This window comes from Theropithecus gelada, chromosome 2 (assembly GCF_003255815.1).
Source record: "Theropithecus gelada isolate Dixy chromosome 2, Tgel_1.0, whole genome shotgun sequence".
In the NCBI taxonomy this organism is placed as follows: Eukaryota; Metazoa; Chordata; class Mammalia; order Primates; family Cercopithecidae; genus Theropithecus; species Theropithecus gelada.
Window position 1 is genome coordinate 143,108,319 of NC_037669.1, and position 23,700 is coordinate 143,132,018.

The 23,700-nt window shown below is 38.9% G+C and overlaps 2 protein-coding genes and 1 pseudogene across 4 annotated transcripts in view; 2 read left to right on the forward strand and 1 right to left on the reverse strand.

Annotated features, from left to right (window-relative positions):
• The window catches only part of LOC112618061 (ceruloplasmin), a 59,694-nt gene extending 56,558 nt beyond the window's left edge, over window positions 1-3,136 (forward strand). Inside the window, exon 18 of the transcript XR_003118017.1 lies at window positions 2,685-3,136. The gene's annotated coding sequence lies outside the window, so the exon portion shown is untranslated. The remainder of the gene's footprint in view (window positions 1-2,684) is intronic.
• HPS3 (HPS3, biogenesis of lysosomal organelles complex 2 subunit 1) overlaps window positions 1-23,700 on the reverse strand; it is a 44,849-nt gene that overhangs the window by 7,697 nt on the left and 13,452 nt on the right. For both annotated transcript variants that reach the window (XM_025374684.1, XM_025374677.1), the window contains 10 exons: window positions 20,523-20,715; window positions 14,581-14,662; window positions 11,677-11,831; window positions 10,139-10,247; window positions 7,855-8,036; window positions 6,725-6,905; window positions 5,321-5,554; window positions 3,213-3,398; window positions 2,682-2,870; window positions 1,612-1,719 (listed from right to left, as the gene is read on the reverse strand). In XM_025374684.1, the coding sequence (XP_025230469.1) occupies window positions 1,612-1,719; window positions 2,682-2,870; window positions 3,213-3,398; window positions 5,321-5,554; window positions 6,725-6,905; window positions 7,855-8,036; window positions 10,139-10,247; window positions 11,677-11,831; window positions 14,581-14,662; window positions 20,523-20,715 (1,619 nt within the window). The remainder of the gene's footprint in view (window positions 1-1,611; window positions 1,720-2,681; window positions 2,871-3,212; window positions 3,399-5,320; window positions 5,555-6,724; window positions 6,906-7,854; window positions 8,037-10,138; window positions 10,248-11,676; window positions 11,832-14,580; window positions 14,663-20,522; window positions 20,716-23,700) is intronic.
• On the forward strand, window positions 17,009-18,212 carry LOC112618093 (annotated as a pseudogene). Its single transcript, XR_003118022.1, has one exon. The product of XR_003118022.1 is annotated as a non-histone chromosomal protein HMG-17 pseudogene (transcript).

Below are 23,700 nucleotides of genomic sequence, written 5' to 3' on the forward strand. Positions count from 1 at the left end.
CCACTGCACTCTAATCTGGGCAATAGAGTGAGACTCTGTATCTTAAAAAAAAAAAAAAAAAAAAAAATTATAAAAGTTTAGGCAGATTATGTTTCTCCTTCAATAGCAAAGATTTTGCTATTTAATAGCAAAGATTTTCCTACTTTAATAGCAAAGATTTTCCTCCTTTAATAGCAAAGATTTTCCTTTAAATATATTTTGAAACAAATTTTAAAAGATCACTGAATTACACTTTTTCAAGCAATGATTATAAATATGCTTTAAAGATTTATCAGGAAAATTTAATAGCACTTATTCCAATTACAATTCTAAATATGTAATTAGTGTATATGTTCTAGGAAGGCAAAGTTCCACTGTCTTGTCCAATGCTCCCCATAACATCTACAGCACATGCTCAAGCAATATTTGTGAGGTGAACAAAATCTGAGGCTAGGCCCTCAGAAGGCTTTGTATCACAATGGTACTAGAGACAAGAGACAAGAAGAATCTTCTTTTGTTATTTTTTAAAGAAGCACATAAATAATGCCATCTCTGGGAACACCACAGCCCCACCTGAAGGCTGAGTCTAAGCAACATGGCCTCTTCAGCTTCCCTCCTCTAAGCCCCATTCCCAATTTGATACTAAGTAACAACTACATTTATATCAGTTCCCATAGTGTAAATGAGGCATTGCAAATTCAAAAGCCTAAAGAGGCCAATCAAATGATGAAGATGCATAAGGGCAGCTGGGATAAGGAAAACAGACACTCAGCATTTGGGTCAGGATACCCTAAAGATGATAACTGTGCGGGAGGACAGTGTGAGCACTGCCCAAGGAGAGGCTCCGGGTCAGTCCCAACCCTCAGGTCAGAAGCAATGAGGGCCTTGGGTTAACAGAGCTGCTAAATTTTTCAATAGTGACTTGAAACTCAGAATTCTTAATAGGAAATCTTAATTTTTGTATGTTAGCGCCTACACTGGGAAGACCAAAGAAAACAGATGTGGGAATTATATTGGTCTTTGGGCCACTAAACTGCATTAATAAAATCATACGCTCATGTGGCCCAGCCTGATCCACCAAAAATGTGGACTTTAATTCTCACTGCCAGCCAAAACACTGCTGCAGTCAGAATTATTAAAGGATGATCCACATTCTCTAATCATCCCCCTCATTTCTGAAAAATCCTTTTCAGGAGCTGGATAAACTGACTACTTTGACCTGTTTCTTATAAGAGAAATAGCAGTGCCTGGCTTGGGTGAGAGGCCTAAAATGTGTAAGTCAACACTAACAAAAACAAACTACATCAATAAAAACACCACTAAACATTTGCCACACTTTCATTTCACAAAGTGTTTTCAAGTGCATCCTGAAAATGAGGAAATCAGCCAGGAGACTTGGTGAAGTTTGTCCATCCACCTGCAACGAAACCAGCCACTCAGCACAGGTGTCCCATCCATCAGCAGTTTCAGGCACAGGCAGGAATTCCCTCCACGTGTCCTGAGTATGCCTAACTATGGATTTTGCCCCTCAAAATTCTACATTCTAGAGTGACAGGACACCTGGGGTCTCAGCAAATTTAATCTTACACTACATTGTAATATGCAATTTCATAAGGAGGTATTTTTACTTACCTGTAATTTTGAAAGATCTTCTGTATAATTTTTATCCGCTAATGAATCAGATGATATTAAGATGTGAACCCATGGATAAATTAAGCCATAATGACTACAGGCATTTATCTAAAACATAAAAGAATTTCTCATAAACAACATATAACAACAAAAGCTTGCTTATCCATTCCACGAAGAGCAAGCAATCATTAATTCTCTGCCATGTCATAGAATTAGGTATACACTTTCCTGGGAATGGGAAGGACAGTTTTTAAGAATGTATTCCCCTGGAAAATATTTCAGTCTTGCTTGCTTCTACACTAAATATTTCCATATACTTTAAAATGTAAATACTCCAAAGACGCACTTTCTAGCAAAAGAACAATACTGCATTTAAGCCAATTATACCTAACAAGAATATTGGAAATAATTTTTATTAATACTACTTTCTTTAGAAGGCAAAATATCTTTCATAAATTCTCAAGACAATTCCCAAGAAGCCCTGCTTATTCAAGAAGCTGGTAACTTTTCCACTTAGCCCTCCATTAGCCATGGCTAATGAGCTGTGAGAGAAATGGGCTGGGAGCAAGAAGGGTAGCAAGAAGGGTAGAAAGAGTTATTACCGGCTGCCTCAAATGCTACAGAACAGCTCCTTTATGTGAAACAGACAGGAAATGGGGGCCCATTAAGGAAGTCTCCCTCCCACAGCCTTCTGCAGTTCCTCTCCCACCAGTGAGGTCTGCAGATGTCTTCTCTCTTATGTTCTATTTAATGATCCTCTGCTGAGGAAGGACAGATGTGATGTTCTGGAAGAAGTCCCTTTCTCCATGCTTTGGCAACTGAGCTACCACTTCAAGTAAGTGAGGGAAATTAATAAGTGGAGGACATTCTTTAGAGTACAAAATTATTTAAAATGTAGGCCACTTCAGTTACAGACAAATTTTAAGTGTATTTGTAACTCCTGCGTAAATAAGATACCTGGTAATAGAAAACTAGGTTATATTTTATAATAAATTATAAAAAATAAGAAGGTATGTTTTTGTAATGGGCAATGCATACGTTAAATTTAAGGTATTATTCCATTATCTTACCAGATCCTCCGACGTTCGCAATGGTGTGGTGTCAGGAGGCTGCCTCTTAGACAATCTCCAGATGTACTGGGATGTGAGCTTGAAAAAGAGTTCCTGAAGTACCACATCTGGGAGACATGCCACTAGCTGAGCTTCCCAAAAGTCTACCAAGAGCTGAGGAGTTGTATCTTCATCCTTAGTACAAAGCATCTTGAAAACAGTAAAAGAAGCCTCTATATTCCAGATAAATATAGCACTGATAAAGTGACAGCTGGGCTGAATATCAAAGCATCACATGGGCCATGCAATTAATAATTTACCATTAGCATTAGTGCCACGGCGAAAGAAAATTTAGACTTTTTTTAAAGGAAACAGATTCTAGGTTGTACAAATAAAGTTTCTTCAGATATAATCTTTTAATTAGTACTTTTATAACTGATTATGTATGTTTTTTCAATAAACAAATGAAAAACTCACTTCTCTTATTCTGTCCCTCCCCACCACCAATTTAATGAGGCCATCCAGAAAAATCACATTTTCAAAGTGACAAACCTTAAAAAAGGAATCTGCTTCTTCAATTCCAATTTTGTTGTTCTTCTGCAAGCCCAGAACTGAAGCCACAAGCAATCCAGGCTGAGTCTCCTTCAAGTGAAGTGCAAGCTCAGTTGGAACAATCTGTCCCTTTCTCTGTTGAATCAACAGTCGAGGTTCCAGAATGAAGCCACATACCAACTTCATCTTCAGATAAGAAAGAAATTTAGGAACAAAAGGTACATTGTATTTAGATTGTCCACCTTAGAAATACTAAACATGCTAGTGAATTCACAATGCATGGTTAAGCTATTAATAATTTAATCACAATGTTTTCTTTGACTATAAAGGCTAGTTCTTACCCAAAGAAGGACACCACTGACTGTCTCACAGAAGTTACTAACATTTCACTAAGCATCAAGGTGTCCTATTTTTTGTAGAGAGCTTTATATTTAGCTCTACTTGATGTGAAAATGCAGTCAATTTTCTGTATCCATGGGTTTCACATCCAAGGATTCAACCAACCACAGATCAAAAATATTCGGGATGGCTGAACGCAGTAACTCATGCCTGTAATCCCAGCACTTTGGAAGGCCAAGGAGGGCAGATCACTTGAGATCAGGAGTTCAAGACCACCCTGGCCAACCTGGTAAAACCCCGTCTCTACTAAAAATACAAAAATTAGCCAAGCACAGTGGTGCACACCTGTAATCCCAGCTACTTGGGAGGCTGAGGCAGGAGAATCACTTGAACCCAGGAGGTGGAGGTTGCAGTAAGCTGAGATTGCACCACTGCACTCCAGCCTGGGCCACAGAATGAGGCTCTGTCTCAAAAACAAACAAACAAACAAACAAACAAAAAAAACCCCAAAAAACGGCGGCGGGGGGGGGGGGAACTGCCTCTGTTCTGAACATGTACAGATTTTTAAATTATTATTCCCTAAATAATTCAGTATTAACAACTGTGTAAATAGCAGTTGACATTATATTAGGTATTATAAGTAATAGAGATGATTTGAAGTATACTGGAGAAAGTAGATAGGTTATATGCAAATACTATGCCACTTTATATAAGCAACTTTAGCTTCTGTGGATTTTGGTAACTGTAGAAGGTTCTGAAACCAATCTCCCATAAATACCAAGCGACGACTAATATATCTTAAGTTTTTTCAAAATTATGAAAAGTCATTTTTCTAGAATTCTACTCTTCAAAACAGAAGACATCCCGATGTTGACTTGCTCTCCTCCTCATAACAAAGCATGTCATTTGTACAGCGATAAAGCACTTACGTTCTTCCTTTTTTAGTAACCCAAGTCATACTGTGGGCTTTGGCCACAATCTGGCAAGAAAACAGTGCAGGAGCACAGGTTCTGAAGTCAGGCTGCCCGGTTCAATTCTGGTTCTACCACTTAACAGCTGTGTGATCCTGATGAGTTACTTAACCTCTCTGTGTCTTAATTCCCTCATTTGTATAATACTTAATTCCCTCATTTGTATAATACTCCTACCTTATAGCATTATTAAGAATTAAATAATATATGCAAGGAGCTGGTAAATAATAAGTGTTCAATTACACTACCTCTTATTTTCTTCCCTTAAATGATTAACACCTTTGGTAGTGTCCCTAAATGACCTCTTTTCCAAGGGGAAGCCTGTGTTTCTTGGTACAACATTCAAATGTCCAATCCTCCATAAAGTTATCTGTGATTTTACCAAGTGGGGATTATTTATGCAACTACTAGACTTCTAAAGTCCATGGCTAATAGCCCCTTTGCTGTTCTTAAATACATATTACTCTGTTCTTTTCCAGTGCACACACCATATCCCTGATGCCAGATCACATCATCCCCTTGGAGCACAGCCAGTTCTTCAGTAACAAGCTCAGTGCTCTGAACACACCTGACACTAAGTTGAAGTCTTTAGATATCCACTGCTGTCATTTATTGGTCTTATTTCTTTTTCATTTGCCAGATTCGAAGTCCCATTTGGATCACTTTGTTTCTAACATTGTCTCTTTTCCATTACAACTAAGAACATATGAGCTAGAAAGAAGCCAGAAGACAGCTAAACACGTCAGGATTACCAGGTCCTATTTCAGCCTTCTGTTAGCACTGGGCAGGGCTCCATACCTCTGAATGGCTTTTCATTTCATTTCTGTGCATGTCAAGATCTCCCATTTTCAGAGCCACTGCTGCCTTGGTCAATGTCACTAAGATCGATGAAAACCCAGAAGTATCCAGCTTCCTTAGATAGTTCATGGCAGTTAAAGGATTAATATTCTTCATAGAAGGACTACAGAGAATATGGGGCACTTGCTTTGGCTCAGCCACATAAAACATCTGAACCACTTTTGCTGCTAATTCCTTTGGTGAGCAAGAAGGAATAAAAGGAATAAAAGGTCAGTCGGTCAGAAGAAAGCAACAAAATCAGCAAAACATGTGCAAAAAGCCAAGACACAAACATTCCAAGTAAGATAAAACTATAGTATTATGTTCTAATTTTAAACAGACAAAACTGATACTAATACAAGGGAGGCCTGAGATAACCTGAAGTGATCTCTTTGCTGATTATAATGAAGAAAAAACAATGAAAATATGTACCAGGTTATGACCAGCATTTCTAATTTCAACACTTCAGAAGAAGAAAATAAACATCTGATTGAATTATAATAAAAATCCATCATAAAAACTACTATTTAGTTCAAAATATACCCAATTAAGTAAACTGTATGAGAAAATTTCATTTCAAAACCTTAGAACATTTGATACCACAATTTCTAACTTGGCATATTTGCATCCAACTATGTATGAAATACATGAGGGGTTATCTCTTCTTTTCTCTAAGACAGGGTTTTTCCGTATTGCCCGTGCTGGAATGCAGTGGTGTAATTGTGGCTCACTGCAGCCTCAAACTCCTGGGCTCAAGCGATCCTCCTGCCTCAGCCTCCTGAGTAGCTGGAACTACATACTGATGTATGCCATCAAGCCCAGCTAATTTTTAAATTTTCTGTAGAGATGGGGTCTTGCTCTATTGCCTAGGCTGGTCTCAAACTTCTGGCCTCAAGTAATCCTCCCACCTCGACTTCCCAAAGTGTTGGAATTGCAGATATTAGCCACGTGCCCGGCCCTAAAAATAATCCCTAATAATGTCTTAAGGTCACTGGCCTAAGGTCAGAGTTTTGTAAGTGAAGTTTTGGACACACGGAGTAAGGGATAATTAGGGTTGCGGGAAGGCAAGGGCCGCATTCTGTGTAGCTCTTCTGAGGACATGCTACTGTCACTGGCAGGTGTTGAGACTACAACAGACCACATGTCCCTGTCTGTATAATGAGAAAGTATGAGATTACCCATAAGTTCTTTTCCAAGCTATCATTCTATCTTCATTAATGAAGAAAATGGCACATGACTTTTTTAGAAAAAGAATATCAAAGAAGAAAAATATTTGGAACCTGATTTCTAAACAGTACTACATAAAATAAACCACTAAAATGAAAAGTTAAAAATATTAGATCTAAAACAGAAAACTATAATCACTTCACTTAATTCTTCATCCAGGTTTTCATAAAGTGAATGATTAATGTAAAAGATTAATCCCCTCTCGTATTTCTGTAATCCATCCTCTACTGTCCAGTCCATGCGGGCCAGAACTTCAGCCATAGACAAACCAGACATCTTATAGTATGGCAAGGTGAGATGAGAATGCTGGGAGTCAAGCCTAAAGGGAAGGAAATAAAAAACCTGAAATTTGTCATTTTTTTAAAGACAGGGTCTCACTATGTTGTCCAGACTGATCTCAAACTCCTGATCTCAAGTGATCATCCCACCTCAGCCTCCCAAAGTGCTGGGATTCCAGGTGTGAGTCACCATGCCTAGTCAAATTTGTGATTTTTAAACCTGGATATCTAACACATTCTATAATAGAATATATCATGCTTTCCAGAAGATATAAATTCCAAAATACTTTTCTACTGCCATTAGTAACTAAAACAAACTCCTAAGTTTTATTTTACAAACTTCTAATTAATGCAGTTTCTTTTTGCCTGCTCATAATAGAAACAAAAACAACAATTTAAGTTAATTCTAATATTCATGATCAGACTCTAAAATAATGGTGTTTATAGGAGGAAAAGTCTGTTTTATTAATTTTTAACCATTCATGTGGATCAAGTAAGTCGAAAACAATCATATGCAAAACAATGTGTAAACATTACTCTCAAAAATAAAAACACTATTCATACTAGTGTCCCTTTCTGACATCATAAAAGCACTGACTACTAAGATCAAAATCATAGACTGTCCAACTGGCAGCTCTCCCTTAAGCTACAGACAATAAACTAGTCATACAGCTATGTCAGGGATTTTCAAAGCCTGAGAAAAATGTCAAAGCCCTAAGTTAAACAGTGGGAAAATCACAAACTTGAGATTTACTGCTCATCTTCTAAACTGTGACTCCTTGAGAGCAGGAAATGGGTTACATTCATTTTTGTATGTTGAAGCCTAGCACAGTATCTAACAGAGTATGTGCTCAATAAATGCTTGTGGAAGAAGTGAATAAATGAACCACCTCCCCATTTATCAGGTAACTACCAGAGATGGAAAAGCTAACAAGTGCACCCAAAGTTCAAGATGGCTTCTGTAACAAGGTTTCAAGAGGTGTCACCCACCTGCTGTAACAGTCCCCAAGGTGCCCACAGCTTTCCTTAAATGCTTCCAAAAGCTCTGCCTTCTCTCCAGGTTCCAGCTGACTGGCATCCATCAGGGCAGCTCGCACTAACAGATGAGCCTCACTGAGAAGGTGAATGCAGCTCTGGGTTTTGACAGTCTTATAGGTATTGCTATAGTCTATCTAAAACAAAAAAGACAAACACTAATGTTGCTGAAGAGAGACTCTCAAAAGTTCCTCAGTTCTTAAAATAATTTATACATTTTGTTAGTAAAATTAACATTTGGACATATTAAACCCTAAAAGTAAACAAACTAGTTATGTATCATTCTGACAAGCGCTTAGCTGAAGGGCTTTTTTCCCATCATCTATGAGCCAGTTTAATACATACATGATTATAAATAATACCTTGTTAAACAGCTCTAATCATTAGAGAGGTCCAAATAATACTGTAATACTAATAATACTGTAAACTTAGCAACAATTTTATCTCAATAAGACTAGTGAACGTACTAATATTTGAAATAGTTAAGCTTAAAAAAATTATGATTTAATTCTTTCTCAAATTTAGACTGAGTATTCTTCCCCTATTTCAGTTTCAATTTGTAAGTTTAGGCTCTACTACATCTATTTCCATAACTCATAGAGGGCTCGTAAAAATTATCACTAGCTAATCTGACTCAATCAGTATATTCAGACTCTAGCAGTCAAATCACCTAAATGAAGACTTTCAATTAAGCAAGACTGAAAAGACAGGGCACAGCTGACATAATAACTGGCATTAAATTATTGGCAGGGACAAATCAGGCAACACCTTGACCTGATGATCAAAATTAACATCACCAAAGAGGGGCAGATGAACAGCATGTGCCTCCAGATGTGATACCCTTAACACAAAAATCACCTATGCAATATTCTGGCTGAAAATGCATAATCTGAATCTAACCATTAAAAAAAAGAGCAAACCCTAAATAAGGAATACTCTCAAAAAAAAGTAAAGGGGAAAACTGTATTTGTCAAAAATATCAATGTCATAAAATATAATGAAAGGCTATAGAAATATTCCAGATTCAAGGAGGCTAAAGAGACACACTACCTGATCCTAGACTGGGTCTTGAACTGGAGGAGGGGGAATGCTATTAAGCCACTGAGTCAGCTGACAGAATTAGACTATGAACAAACCAGATAAAGCACTGTGCCAATGTTAAATGTATTAAAACATACTACTGTATTGTGGTATGCAAGAGAGTATCCTGATTCTTAGAAAATATATGCTGAAGTACTTAAGGGCAAAAGACTGATGTATGCAGTTTATCTCCCAAAGAATCAGAAAACAGCGTATGTATACGTGTGTGCACAGAAAGCACAGAGTGCATAAAAGAGAGAGAGAGAAGCAAATAGGGTAAAATGTTGACTGTGGAGAAATCTGTGTGGGGAATGGGAATATACAGAATATTCTTTTTTGAAAAAGAGTCAAAAGAGTCAGGGTCTTGCTGTGTCACCCAAGCTGGAATGCAGTGGTACGACCATAGCTCGTTGTAGCCTTGAACTCCTGGGCTCAAGTGATCTTCCCATCTTAGCTTCCCAAGTAGCTAGGACTACAAGTATGTGCCACCACAACTGGCTAATTTTTTTTATTTTTTGTACAAATGGGATCTCACTGTGTTACCGAGGCTAGTCTCGAACTCCTGGCCTCAAGCAACCCACCTGCCTTAGTCTCCCAAAGGGTTCGGAACAATATACTTATTCTTGCAACTTTTCTTTAAGTCTGAAATTGTTTCAAAATAAAGAGTTAAAATAATTGCCAGGGAGGAGTAGGAAGCTCTCACTCTTAGATCAGGAATAAGGATGCTCCCTATGGGTCCCTCCCCCCAGGACAATGCTGCAGTAGCTGTAGTGCCCTGGGACAATCTGCTAACATTTCTAAATAAGAAGAGTGGGACAGGGATATACAATCCTAGATTTTTTTTTTTCTCCATTTCTTAGCTATCTTTGCTAGGGTTCAAAGTTAAGGTCAAAGACTATGTTTAGATTGGCCAATCGATCTTCTTCAGAGAGTGGGTATGAATAAGGCAGTCTTATTCTAGTGAAGGGAATTTCTACTGGTTCTTTGGATGTCAGAAGCTGTAAAAATAAGGATACAGAGAGAGAGACACATTCCACTGTCAGAGTCAGGAAGCTGAATGGCTGCAGTATCCTGCATGTATGATAATTAGAATCAATTTCTGATCATTAATTTCAGTCTAAATATCTACAAACAAGAATCAGAAGTTTGAAAAGAGTACCATCTCTTTGTACAGTTGCACTGGTGAGATCGTATTCACAATATACAAATTCCACCCAGCCTCAGCTACAGGAGGTATTTTGATCTTAACACTGGTATCTTTTCTAGAACTAAAAGCAAAACAAAGGACAATAATTTTAAAATGACATTATTAATAAATGGTAGCTGCAAATGGTAAATATTGGATATAAAATAACTATAAAATCATTTTCATTTACTATCTTCTTAAGTGATTAACTGTACACTCTATTGTTATGGAATATTAGTTCATAATACTACATAGGCTAACTGCATTTAATATTCTGTAATTTTCATGTAATGATAAACCAACTGCTTCCAATTCACTCCACAAGTATTCTCAAATGAGCAATAAGTTCAAAGAACAGGCAAGTCCTGTCAAAAGGAAAATATCCTTGACTGTGGAAGTCCCCATGCCCAGGCTCGTTTCTGCATTTGACTTTCACGAATCTAGCATGCCCTAAGCCACAAATCTAAGCAGAAGCAACATCATGGCTGCTGAGAATATGATGAAGACACATAAAACTGTTAAGTTTGCTTAAAGCACTATCTTATCTCTTGCTTTCACTATGTGATGCATTTTCTTTAGTGTATAATCTTTTAAAATTGTTTATCAAATGAATTAGAATTTTTAAAAGATCATTTAAAAAGTTATATCAAATGTGCAAGACTACAAACTGCTTTTCCTCTTGCCAGAAAGCTTTTAGGATCAGTAAGCCCCATACTCTGTGTACACTCAAAGTGATCAGTTACCAAAGTCCCCCTCTGATTCCTGTTGATGCAACAAAGCATAGCCACTAACAATTTGAAAAAGTAAAAATCCATGTTAAAAATAACCTATGTTTGATATGACATACACTATATGCTTCACTCCCTGAAGAGATTTCTTTCTTGATTAGATTTTCCTTAGAGAAGTTAGATTGCATTCTCTACCACTAAGTAAGAAAACATCAAATAGAAGCATAACTAGTCTGGAATTAAGCATTCTATTCTAAACAATGGGAAAGCAGAAACCTAACAGATAACAAGAGATGAATGTTATCAAAATACAACTTTATTTTCAGATAGATCGCATATCTATAGATCATAAATGTGCTTTAAGGTAAAACATACATTATTAATTTCTTTTGTAATATCAGAAAATAATTTTAGATAAAAATGTAACTACTGAAAGGGTCAAAGAGGAAAGACAGTAAAAACTCCTATAGTTTCAATTAGTATTACAGGCTCAGTCTTTCCCATTAATTACACAGAAAAGCATGTCCTTTAACTAATCTAAAACACCTTTGATTTTTACTGAAACTATTTTATAATCCATTTTCTCCTAAAAGTTCCCAGGTCAGTTATAAAGTGTATTACAGAGATTGTTAGAACCTTCTTTTCTTTCTCTGGAAAAATACTACCATAAAAAAGCCATTTGATCATTCCAAGTTATGATTTTAAAAAAGATAAACACAAAATATACCAGTTACAATTCATTCCAGAAACTGGCAGGAATGCCTGGGGCAAGGGGATGCTTACAGAAGCCTCTTGGGTGACTGTCTTCTCTCTGGAATGGCCTCAGGGTCTGCTTTAGTCAAAAGTATGATGTGGTTTTTAAAGTGACAGATGGCTTTCAAGCCTATGAAAAGCTGTATTCTTAAAGCACAGACATCCATACTAACAGGTGGGCAAGCCTAGTAAAGGAAAACCACAAATTTAAGCAAGAAATAAAGGTACATGCACTTCAATCTTCAAAAATCAGTCAGTTTATTTGATAAAATCTCCTGCTGCCGCTGTCCTATACCCACCACCACCAAAAAACAAATAAACAAACAAAAAAACAATCCAAATGCCTATTCTTAACAGAGGAGGTTATCTAAACCTATGTAACCAATAGCGCATTCTATAGAGCTACTCAGTCAACAAACTCATTTATTGATTGAATAAATGTGGAAAGAGGGTCCCACAGCTGCAGGAACTTCTGTGTGTGCCCCACAGATACCTCCAAGAGAGGAAGCTGGTACCCTGCCACCCAGGGAAACCCCTACTACTAGCAGGATGGTTAGGGGTATGCCGAAATGGGGTTTTTAGGCAAAACCAGACACTATGAAAGGACATTCTACTGCATGCAGAGTACATAAAATGGTTTCTTTGTGGATGTGTGTGTGAAAGAAATGCTTGTAAGTTCCGATGGCCCCTGACTGTTAGTCTATTAGGTATGAACAGTGCATGGAATGGCTGACAGGCTGGAACATGTCAGATAAACTCGAGGAGCTAGCCTTTTGCTCTTGTAAAGGACCATTAATTCAAGTAGAATGAATAAGAAAACTAATGGAAGAGCTCTATTCTGGCATGCTGCCAGGACCCTGCCTTCTTGTCCATGCATGCTGTTTTGATTCTGAGGTCATCTTCACTGTTACCTCCATGTAAAAATAGTTCAGGTGGCTTGGCTAGTGCTGAGCAGCCAGAATCTCAGAGGAAAAGGAGACAGACCACATGCACTTTCAACCAGACTCTGAGGTTGTGAAACTTTTTCCGGATGTCACAGCTCCAAAGCCTGAGTCAGCAGGTGGGCTAAACGTGTGCTTGTTTAACTGGCACCTAGGGCTTCAGAACTGGTGGAGTTGCAGGAAAGGAGCAACCGTGAGGTGTGATCATCCCTTCTCCCTCCTACCTCCACGGGCCTCAAGGGCAGCATACCCCCACCAGATGCCCACCTCTCCTTATCCCTCCCCTTTGTCTCTTCCTTGTTCCTTCGCTCTGCTTTTATAAGACTCTGAAAATACATGGAATTATTTTTTTTCCAAATGTACATTGATCCTACTTCAATCTATAAGGTACTTTAAATCACACCATCACCCCTATATAAGCCTATGTCTTTCTGAGGTTTGAAAAGGCAAGGAGGGAAAAGAAGAGGACAAAGAATGGAAGTTTTACTTTTTTAATCTGTTACTTTTCTATTTTTACAAAGGAAATAATCCTGATTTTAAAATAATCTCTCAAAAAGGCCATGTGTGTATCTTACACAGACAAAGGCACAGGAAATCTGTGGTTCTGGTTTCCCAAGAGGCTGAGAGCAGGCAGTAAGCCTGGTCAGCAACAGAAAACCACAGGCAGGCCATTAAAAAGGGTCACTAGGAACTCAGAGACCATGCTTTCCATAAAACACTATTATATGACACAATTTGGGCGACAGTGACTGTGAAAGAGTATCTCAGACACATTAGGCACTGTGTCGGGGCTGGTTTGTTAAAACAACCATCATTATTGAAGGCTTATTTTTCTGGAAAAAGGTATTCCAGTTTCCAGACAGATATAAACCAATTTTTGAAATGCAGAGCATCATGATTTGGGAGCTTCTTGCAGCATGTATATTCCTAACAAACAGCCAATTCAACTAGCTTATACTTCAGAAGTAAAATAACACAGGTGAATATAATGTACATGATCAGCATATTTCTGAGAACAGAAATTCAAAGTCAGAAAACACAGAATCTCAACATAATAATGCCTACATTTATTTTGTGGTCAAGAGGATTTTTTTAGAGACCAAGCACTTTACTTCGCACTAAAAATGAGACTACTGATCTACCATATCCATTAACTCTTAGATTAAGTATAGAAGGTTATCAAAGGCTTATAAAATACAGAATTACAGGCATAGCTGATAATAGTATAAACAAATCATTTTAATGCATTGTATTCAATTTTGTGCTCTTAAGTATATTGATTTCTGGACTGTTTTGTTAACAGCTCTGTAAAACTGCCACCTATATTTCCATTTAATAAAATACAATTGCTCCAGGCATGGTGGCTCATGCCTGTAATCCCACCATTTTGGGAGGGTGAGGCAGGCAGATCACTTGGGCCCAGAAGTTCAAGACTAGCCTGGGCGACATAGCAAAACCCCATCTCTGCAATAATAATAATAATAATAATACAAAAGAAATGAGCAGGGCATGGTGGTGCACACCTGTAGTCCCAGCTACCTGAGGGGCTGGGGTGGCAGGATCACTTGAGTCAAAGAGTTCGAGGCTGCAGTGAGCTATGATTGTGCCACTGCCCTCCAGCCTGGGTGACAGAGCAAGACCCTGACTCGAAAAAATTAAAAGTTAAAAATAAAAAAATAAAAAATAAAATTGTAGTATACCATAGTTGTGAACTGCTCTCAGTTCACACTTTTCATATTCTTTACCAAACTTTAAAAACTATGCACTAAATCAATTCAGAGTGAAATGTTTGCAAAGCGATCTTAAAAACTGTCAACTAAGCCATGAATCACAAAATCCTTACTATTTTATATCCAAAAGTTCTAATTCAATACATTAGACAACCTTAAGCTCTCTCGTTCTTGCCTAGCTTAGGTCTGAGAGCAAATCTATGAGTATTCATGTGCTCCTTTGTGATCGTAAGGTTTCACTGTCTTCATAAGCCAGTTCTTACCTTCAGGGTGGTGTCCATGTACGGGTCCTCCTCACGAGCTGCCGCCGCACTGCACCGTACAGTAAAACACTGCAGGTTGTTACTGAGGAGGAAGAACCAGGCTGCTGAGCAAAGTGAGGCCAAGAACCAACATACCCGCACCAGGGAGGGTTTCACAGGCAAACACGCCAATGGCAGGGGTGGCAGTCAAGTATCTATCAAATATTGCCAAGGTAAACTGCTTCTCAGTAAGAGGAATGCCTCAGAATCCCTGTGGTTTTTAAAAATATACAACTGGTCCCCATAACACCCCCAGTGAATCGCAATCTCTAGGGGCTGAATCTAGACGTGTATATTTCTACAAAACTCCGTATGTGACTCTGATGTGCATCTATAGTTAGGAACCATGGAACTGGGTCGATATCTTCATTTTACAGACAAATGATGCCCCCAGTACCTGCCCAAGGTACAGAAGGGTGTCTATCAAAACCAAGATTAAAACCCATTTCTTAACTGTTGTTCTTCCTCACCCACCTCATGATGAAATCCATCCTGGATTATGCTGGACAACATAGACTATGCAAACTCAAATCCAATGGTCAAATTGAAAATGAGAGACCATCTAAAGGCATCTTCAGAATTACCTAGTCCAGCAGCTTGTTTTAAAGATTGGGGCATGAAAGGTTCATGACTGGTCCACCGCCTCTCTGGAGAGTACAGCCAATTAGATCCCAGGTCTCCTGACCCCTCACACTCCTCTACCTCTTTCCAGAACTCCAGGCTGCTTCTGCATACAAAAAGGACCTAGGGACTCCACAGTAAGTGCCTGGTTGTCATCGAGGTCAACCCTCGAATATTGACATTAAAAACAGTTAATTAACTTAGAAATTGCTATACAATGATGTATATTTCTGTCCCATTATGTGATGGGACAGAAATTAATATTTTTATTCCTTCCTTCTCCCTCCCTTTTTACAAAAAAACTATAAAGTGGGAGAAGCAAAAATGAACTCTTTAAAATAAAAAAAATGGACTAAAGCAAACCTAACAGTAATATTAAATTTTAAAAAATTCCTCAAAAAGAAAGGCATTCTGATATTTTTAGTTAGGAGACTTAGCACATTTTAAGAGGTAGTCAGGCCTCTCTCCATCTGCTGGTGCTTCCACTTCAGCCTCAGCCCACTGCAATCTCTATCTCTGCAAAGTTCTAGGAAATGACCCCTGGAGTCCTGACAATAACTAGGACAGTAGCACCACCATTTACAAATCTGGAGTACAGTTAGCAACCTTGGGAAGCAAACTGAGAGAGAGGGAAGCAAAAAAGCACCTGCAGTGGGACCAGAAGGACAGTTGAGAATAGCTATGACCACAAAAACCAATGACCTTTAGATTCTAGAGATAAAAAGGCAGGGTTTCGGCTGGGCATGGTGGCTCAACCCTGTAATCCCAGCACTTTGGGAGTCCGAGGTGGGCGGATCACGAGGTCAGGAGATCGAGACCACCCTTGCTAACATGGTGAAACCCTGTCTCTACTAAAAATACAAAACAAAACAAAACAAAACAAAACAAAACAAAAAAAACCACATGGCCAGGCACAGTGGCTCACGCCTGTAATCCCAGCACTTTGGGAGGCTGAGGTGGGTGAATTGCCTGAGGTCAGGAGTTTGAGACCAGTCTGGCCAACATGGTGAAACCCTGCCTCTACTAAAAATACAAAAAAACTAGCTAGGCGTGGTGGCAGGCGCCTGTAATCCCAGCTACTCAGGAGGCTGAGGCAGGGAAACTGCTTGAACCAGGGAGATGGAGGTTGCAGTGAGCTGAGTCATACCACTGCACTCCAGCCTGGGCGACACAGCGAGACTCCATCTCAAAAAAAAAAAAAAGAAGTCTTGATGTGCTTAACTCTGGGAGAAAAGGATTTCATGGGGGGCTTTCCTACTTACATATTTCTATAAAGTTGGCATTTTACATGATTTTATTTTGTTGTTTGCTTCTTAAAAAATCTCTATTGCTTTCTTTGGGCGTATACCAATCTTCAAGAAACTTTTCAAGACCACCTTACGGGACAAGCGATTTTGAAACATTTATCTATTGGGTAAAATAAAAAAGAGGGGCCAGGCGCAGTAGCTCACATCTGTAATCCCAGCACTCTGGGAGGCCCTGGCGGGTGGATCATCTGAGGTCAGGAGCTGGAGACCAGCTTGGCCAACATGGTGAAACCCCATCTCTACTAAAAATACAAAAAAATTAGTCAGGCATGGTGGCAGGTGCCTATAATCACAGCAACTTGGGAGGCTGAGGCAGGAGAATCGCTTACACCCCAGAGGCAGAGGCTGCAGTGAGCTGAGACCGCACCATTGCACTCCAGCCTGGGCAACAAAAGCGAAACTCCGATTTGATTTGAAAAACAGGAGTGGAGATTCTTATTAAGAATCTGAATGTAGAGCAGTGTGAAGAAGAGGCAAGAACGACCCCTGGACCAACCAAAGTCTGCGCGCGCTGCATCCCGCGTCCAGCACCTACTTCCCACTGCCGTCCCCACCATGCCCAAGAGAAAGGCTGAAGGGGACGCTAAAGGAGATAAAGCCAAGGTGAAGGACGAACCACAGAGAAGATCCGCGAGGTTGTCTGCTAAACCTGCTCCTCCAAAGCCAGAGCCCAAGCCTAAAAAGGCCCCTGCAAAGAAGGGAGAGAAGGTACTCAAAGGGAAAAAGGGAAAAGGTGATGCTGGCAAGGAGGGGAATAACCCTGCAGAAAACGGAGATGCCAAACAGAGCAGGCACAGAAAGCTGAAGGTGCTGGAGATGCCATTTGAAGTGTGTGCATTTTTGATAACTGTGTACTTCTGGTGACTGTACAGTTTGAAATACTATTTTTTATCAAGTTTTATAAAAATGCAGAATTTTGTTTTACTTTTTTTTTTTTTTTTTTTTAAAGCTATGTTGTCAGCACACAGAACACTTCATTGTTGTTTTTGGGGGAAGGGGCATATGTCACTAATAGAATGTCTCCAAAGTTGGATTGATGTGGGGAAAACACCTTTCCCTTCCAGTTTTGAGAGACTTCCTCTTGGCTCCCAGGAGGAGGGATTCCCTGACTTTGACACACATGGCCATCTTGGCACAAAAGCCTTGTGGTATGGAAAAACAAATTTGTTTTTATGTCCTCTTCTCCCTTTCCATCTTTCAGCATAGACTTAACTCCCTTAAGCCTAGACATCTGTTGAGAACTAACCCCTAGTCATTGGTTACCAGTGTGTCCGGCAATCTGGACTTTCCAGTGATGCTACTGAGATGGCACCTGTCAAAACAGCAGTGGTTCCATTTCTAGATTGTGGATCTTCAGGTAAATTCTGCCATTTTCATTTCACTTCCTGAAAGTCAGGGTCGGCTTGTGAAAAGTTGTTAAACAACATGCTAAATGTGAAATGTTAACCCTCACTCTAAACTTTCCCTGTTCAGAGCATGAGATGAAGACTTCATTGGGTTTTATAGTGGCTTTCTGATTTTTGGCAGTCCATTGAAGAAGGGAGTTTGAAAGTTGTTGTATACTGTTAACGATTGTCTGCCCATGTCCTGCCTGAAATACCATGATTGTTTATGGAAAGTATCTTTAATGAAGCTGGATACAGTTTGGCTTGGAAAAAAAAAAAAGAATCTGAATGTACATAAAACAACTGCTATTCTAATGTCTAATGGTTTCACAGCCAAGTTAATGATGTCAGTCTCCTTTAGTGCTGATAATAAGCTCAAAATTTTCCTATCTGGAGGCAGTCAAAATGCACGAATTACAAGTCCATTCAAACTCATAATATAATGCTTTCAAGACTCTACACTCCAAACTTGTACGTAACTTATAAATAAGACAGATGGGGCAATAGATTTAGTGGGTCCAACACTAAATTCTCAGTGTACTTCAAGTATATGCAATCAGATGGGAAAAAGATGGATAGTCTTTTATATCTATATGATGGGACAGAAATCAGTATTTTTATTCCTTCCTCTTCCCTTTCTTTTTCCATTGTATCTGAGATGGTATAGTTTCCTAGATTCTTCTGCATCCTTAAAAATTTTCATCTTTCTCCTCTTGCTTACTGAGCAAGACCTTCACCAGAGTTTAATTCTTTAATAACTTTTCACTACCTATATACACTCTCACTACTTTAATAATCAACTGTTTTGTTGGTGGTAATAAAACTTCTAAGCTTTCCTCTTTACCCTAATCTACAGTTCTATGTGTCCAAAAGCCTACTTAGCATTCTCTTGATAATCTATAAGCATCTTAAACTCAAATGTCTAAACCAAACATCTCTTTTGCCCCACATTTCACCAGCCTCCATTGTTTCATAAAAGTAGGCAAAACCATGGTGGGATTTTTCATGCCTCCTACATCCCCATTATCCCATCAGACAAGTCTTTTAACTTTCCCACTGAAGCCTCTCCCATCCATCCTCCCTTCTCCTTTCATTACCACTACCCCGCCTGAATACCACCCCTTAATATCTTTGCCTGAACTATTCCAATAGCTTATTTATCTATGTTCAATCCATCTTCCACCACAGCTACCATTAATTTTCCTAAAGCAAAATATGTTCTGATCATATTACTTTCTCTGGTTAAAACTTTAAAAAGTCCTTAGTTTAATTTTCAAATCCTTGAGCTCTCTCTCAAGCACTGTTTTCACCACCTGTCTACTTTTCAGCTTCTTCATATTTAAAGAACATCACTACCTAACACTTTGGACACTGGAAAGACTAGCTACCTCCACATTGTTCACTTAAGAAACACACTGCCAAGGGCAGCATTTCTCCTTAAGCCAGAAATCAGGTGGAGAAGGGAGTACAACCACTAAGAGTGGATATCAGAATCTCCAGATTGGTTCTATGCAGTTTGGAATCTCCAGCACCTGCTAGAGATTCTGATACTACCACTCAGTGGTGGGGGGATCTCTGTCCTGTGCAAGTAACTTTTGGATGTTCCTAAAAACTTGATACAGTTTTTGTTTATAGTCTTCCTTCAATCTATAATGCACATCTCTTTCCATCTTCATCTACCAAAATTCTAGCTAGCTTTCATGCTTCACTTCAAACACAATCAGCTATCTACAACTTCCCCATACAACTTAGCCAGAAGTAATTTCCTTCCTCCCAATGTCAATGGCACTTTCATGAGGTCTTAAGACATTTTTCACAAATCTCCCAGTGTCTATGACTCTTGTATGTCTCTCTAACTTTCTCTTCTATTGTTGTTTTAGAAAGTTGTTGGTGTATCTTATTCACAGTTGCTTGGTCAGAGGACACAACGAAGTGCCCTGAACATAATCTAAGCTCAGAAAACAGGAAATAGAACCAAAACCATCATATACTGCTGAGATTAAAAGGAAATGAAATCAAGCTACTGCTTGTGAACCCAGTTTACATGCCAGCATAACAGGGGAAGGCAACTCAACACATCTGCCACCAAATAGCACATGACTTTGACCAATTCTAACCTCTCTGTAACTACTTCCCTATCTGTGCCAATCAGGGAGAGAATAAGATCATCTCTCTGGCCCCTTCACAGTTCTAAACTATTACAAAATAACTCAATTTATACTAGAAAAATATGGTAGCAGTGAGAAAAAAAAATTAGGAAATCTAAAAAGAAACATAAAGAGACACTCTGACTGGCTGCATTGACTTCATTAAAATTCCCTATGAAAGTCTTCCTTTATGAAGAACCTTATACTTCTTTACAGGGATCCCCATTCAGTCTAAGGAAACAAAACAAAGAGAAAACCAGGGTCTAAATCTTTGACATTCAAAAGGCAGGTATGGGTCATCAAAAGACGGACTTGCAATGACATGTAACTCATGCATTTAGAGTACTCTCTGCTAGTTCACAAAATTCTTACAGATTTAGGCAGTACCTCAAAAATTTACAAATAAGTGACTCACAGGCCAGCAAGTGACCCTGTAACAGTACCTTGTAATGACGTGCAAAAATTGTGGCGTGAGTACTGCCTGCTGAGACTTCTCAGGATACTGGTAGACTGACATCAATTCAACAGATTTCACAACCATGTAGAGATAGCCCACATGAGGTAAGGAGAAAAAGCAAAAGAGACTCAGCAACTCTTTTTCCTGAGACAAATTTTTTCCATCAGAAGTAAGAGAACCTGCATGCAAAAATGAAAAAAATAAAACACCATGAAACCAGTAAAGGGGGAAATAATCACATATTGACTTTGCTATGCAAACTGTATCAGCGGGTAACCAAAGAGTTGCAAAGGGGAAGTTGCTCTTTGTAGAAGAATGCTGACAAGAAATAAAAAAGGAGTAATATAATTAGAATATCAACATCGTACAACCCCTACTAAATTAACAGATCTAAGTAATGATCATCAATGGCTGTTAACATCACAAAAAGAGTCCACTGGCAGAGCTCAACACTACTTGGGTTTCAAAATAATAACAATAATAATAAATAATCTGAACAAGCCTGAGGATAGACCAGCAATGTTGATAGAAATATGTGAGCTACATCCGTAATTTAAAGATTTCTAGTAATCACATTTTAAAAAGTAAAAAGAAACAGCTAAAATTTTAATAATATTGTATTAACCCAACATATCAAAAATATTACCATTTCAAGAAGCAATAAACAAAAAAATTAATGAGATATTATGTACATTTTTGTACTAAGTCTTCAAAATCTAGTGTGTATTTTATACTTATGCCATATCTCAATTCAGACTAGTCATATTTCAAGTGCTTAATAGCAGTATGTGACCAATGGCTACCAAATTAAACAGCATACATTTCCATCTACCAACTCACATGGAAATACAGTGGACAGAGAAACATGTTAAATGACACTGTAAGGATTCAATTAGCAAAATTCAGATTGCGGGAAATTTTATAGTAAAGAGTCTAATTTCTTGTTAAATAAGATGCAAAGAAAAGAGAGGAGGGAAAGCCTAGATATTAAGAGTCTTAAAAGACATAGCAATCAGTTGCAATGTATGAACTTTATTTGGAATAGGATTCAAACAAATGAATTGTAGAAGTTTTTTAGTCAATTAGAGAAATGTGACCACTTATTGGATATCTGTTGGTATCAACAAAAAAAATTTTTTTTTTTTTTTTTGAGACAGAGTCTCACTCTGTCACCCAGACTGGAGTGCAGTGGCGTGATCTTGGCTAACTGCAACCTCCACCTCCTGGGTTCAAGCGATTCTCCCGCCTCCCAAGTAGCTGGGACTAGAGGTGCCCGCCACCATGCCCGGCTAATTTTTGTGTGTGTATGTATGTGCACGCGCGCGCGTGTGTGTGTATTTACATATGTATATTTACGTATATATATTTACATATATATATATATTTTTTTTCCCCCAGTAGAGACAGGTTTCACTATATTGGCCAGGCTGGTCTCGAACTCCTGACCTTGTGATCCACCCACCTCAGCCTCCCAAAGTGCTGGAATTACAGGCATGAACCACTGCGCCTGGCAACAATTTTTTTATAATGTGAAACAGTATTTTGAGTTTAAGTAAAAGAATCCTTTTAGAGACATATGTTGAAATATTTATGAATGAAATAGTATGAACTCCGTGATGTGCATCAAAATAATGTAGCATGGAGCAACACTGTTGAAGCTGTTTGATGGGTACATGGGGGTTCACTGCACTATTTTCTATCTACATGTGGCTGTAATTTTTCATAACCAAAGTTGTTTAACAAGTACCCTGACTGACACCCTTCAAGGACACCAATTAATAGCAGAAGCCAATTCTGTACTCTCCATATTTGGCAGAAAGCCAACTGTCCAGTTTTTTTCTCCCTATTCTTTTTTTTCCACACATCTGCGCTCTGGCCAAAGAGACCTGCTCAAGAATCTCCAAATACACATAATTTTACACCTCCTAAAATGTTGGTTCCCATTATGTAGTATCTTACCAAACACTCTATCTTCTAAAAATTCTACTCATCCAATTAGGGCCCAGCTCAAATACATATCACCCATCCATTCGTCTATTCAGTCAGTATTCATCAGGTACTTACTAAGTGCTGCTGTTTCAGATTCTAGGGATACAACAGTGCACAAGACAATGTAACTGCTTTCACAGAGCCTTCATTTTAGTGATGGGGATTGGGATGGAGAGTAAACAAGTAAACCCCAGTGTGAGTGGAGAAGGGATAGTTTAAATTGAGAGGTCAGAGAAGTCCTCTGTGAGGAGGTAACACTTCAGCTGCCAACTGAATGACTTAAATGCACCAGTCACACAAGGTCTGAGGGGAGTACACTCTAAGCACAGGAAGGGCAAATAATAGGTCTTAGATAAGAGTGCATGTGGCGTCTCTAAAGAAGAGGGAAAGGCCACTATGGATGAAGAATAGTAAGCAGGGTGAGAGTGGGACAAGATGGGCTCAGAGTTAAGGTTATGTAGGCCATGGAGTGGATTTGGAGTTTTTATTCCAACTACTATGGGAAGCTCACTGGATCTTTAGCTGGCCCTCTAATACGGCTGTTGGCCCTGTCTGGTCTCCAGCCCTGTCTCACTGCTGCCCCCTTAATTTTGCTTCTCTCAGTGTCTCAAATGTGATCCTCCCTCTGCCACAGAGCCTTTGTTGCTGCTTCTGCCTGGAAGGCTCTCTTCCCCTCCCCTGCACCAACCGAACCCTATTCCCAAGTGCGTCCAATTCGCCCTTCAGATCCTCTTTCTCAGGAAGCCTTCTTCCTCATCTTGAAGAAGACCTCATCTTGAGGTCAGGGTCTTTTGTTATAGGATCCCACAGGGAGTTTTACCACAGATCACTCATTTCAGGGTGCAACTGTGAATCTGTCTTTATTCAACTGTCTCCTTTCCCCCATTAGACAACTGGCTCCATAAGAGCAAGCACTTCACTCACTGTTAGTTCCCTAGTATTCAGCACAATGCTCAACATAGTAGGTACTCAATAAATATTTACTAAAAGAAGGAAAAAACAAATGAAGGCTAGAAAGACATTTAATCGGAATAATATTTGTATCTTTCTCTAGATAACAGCTAAAGATGTTAATCAGACCAGAACTGAGTGCAGGGCCTATTAGTGATTCTCAATCATGGTGCCCATTAGACTCTTGGGGGGCTTTTAAAAAATACTAATGCCCAGGCCCTGTA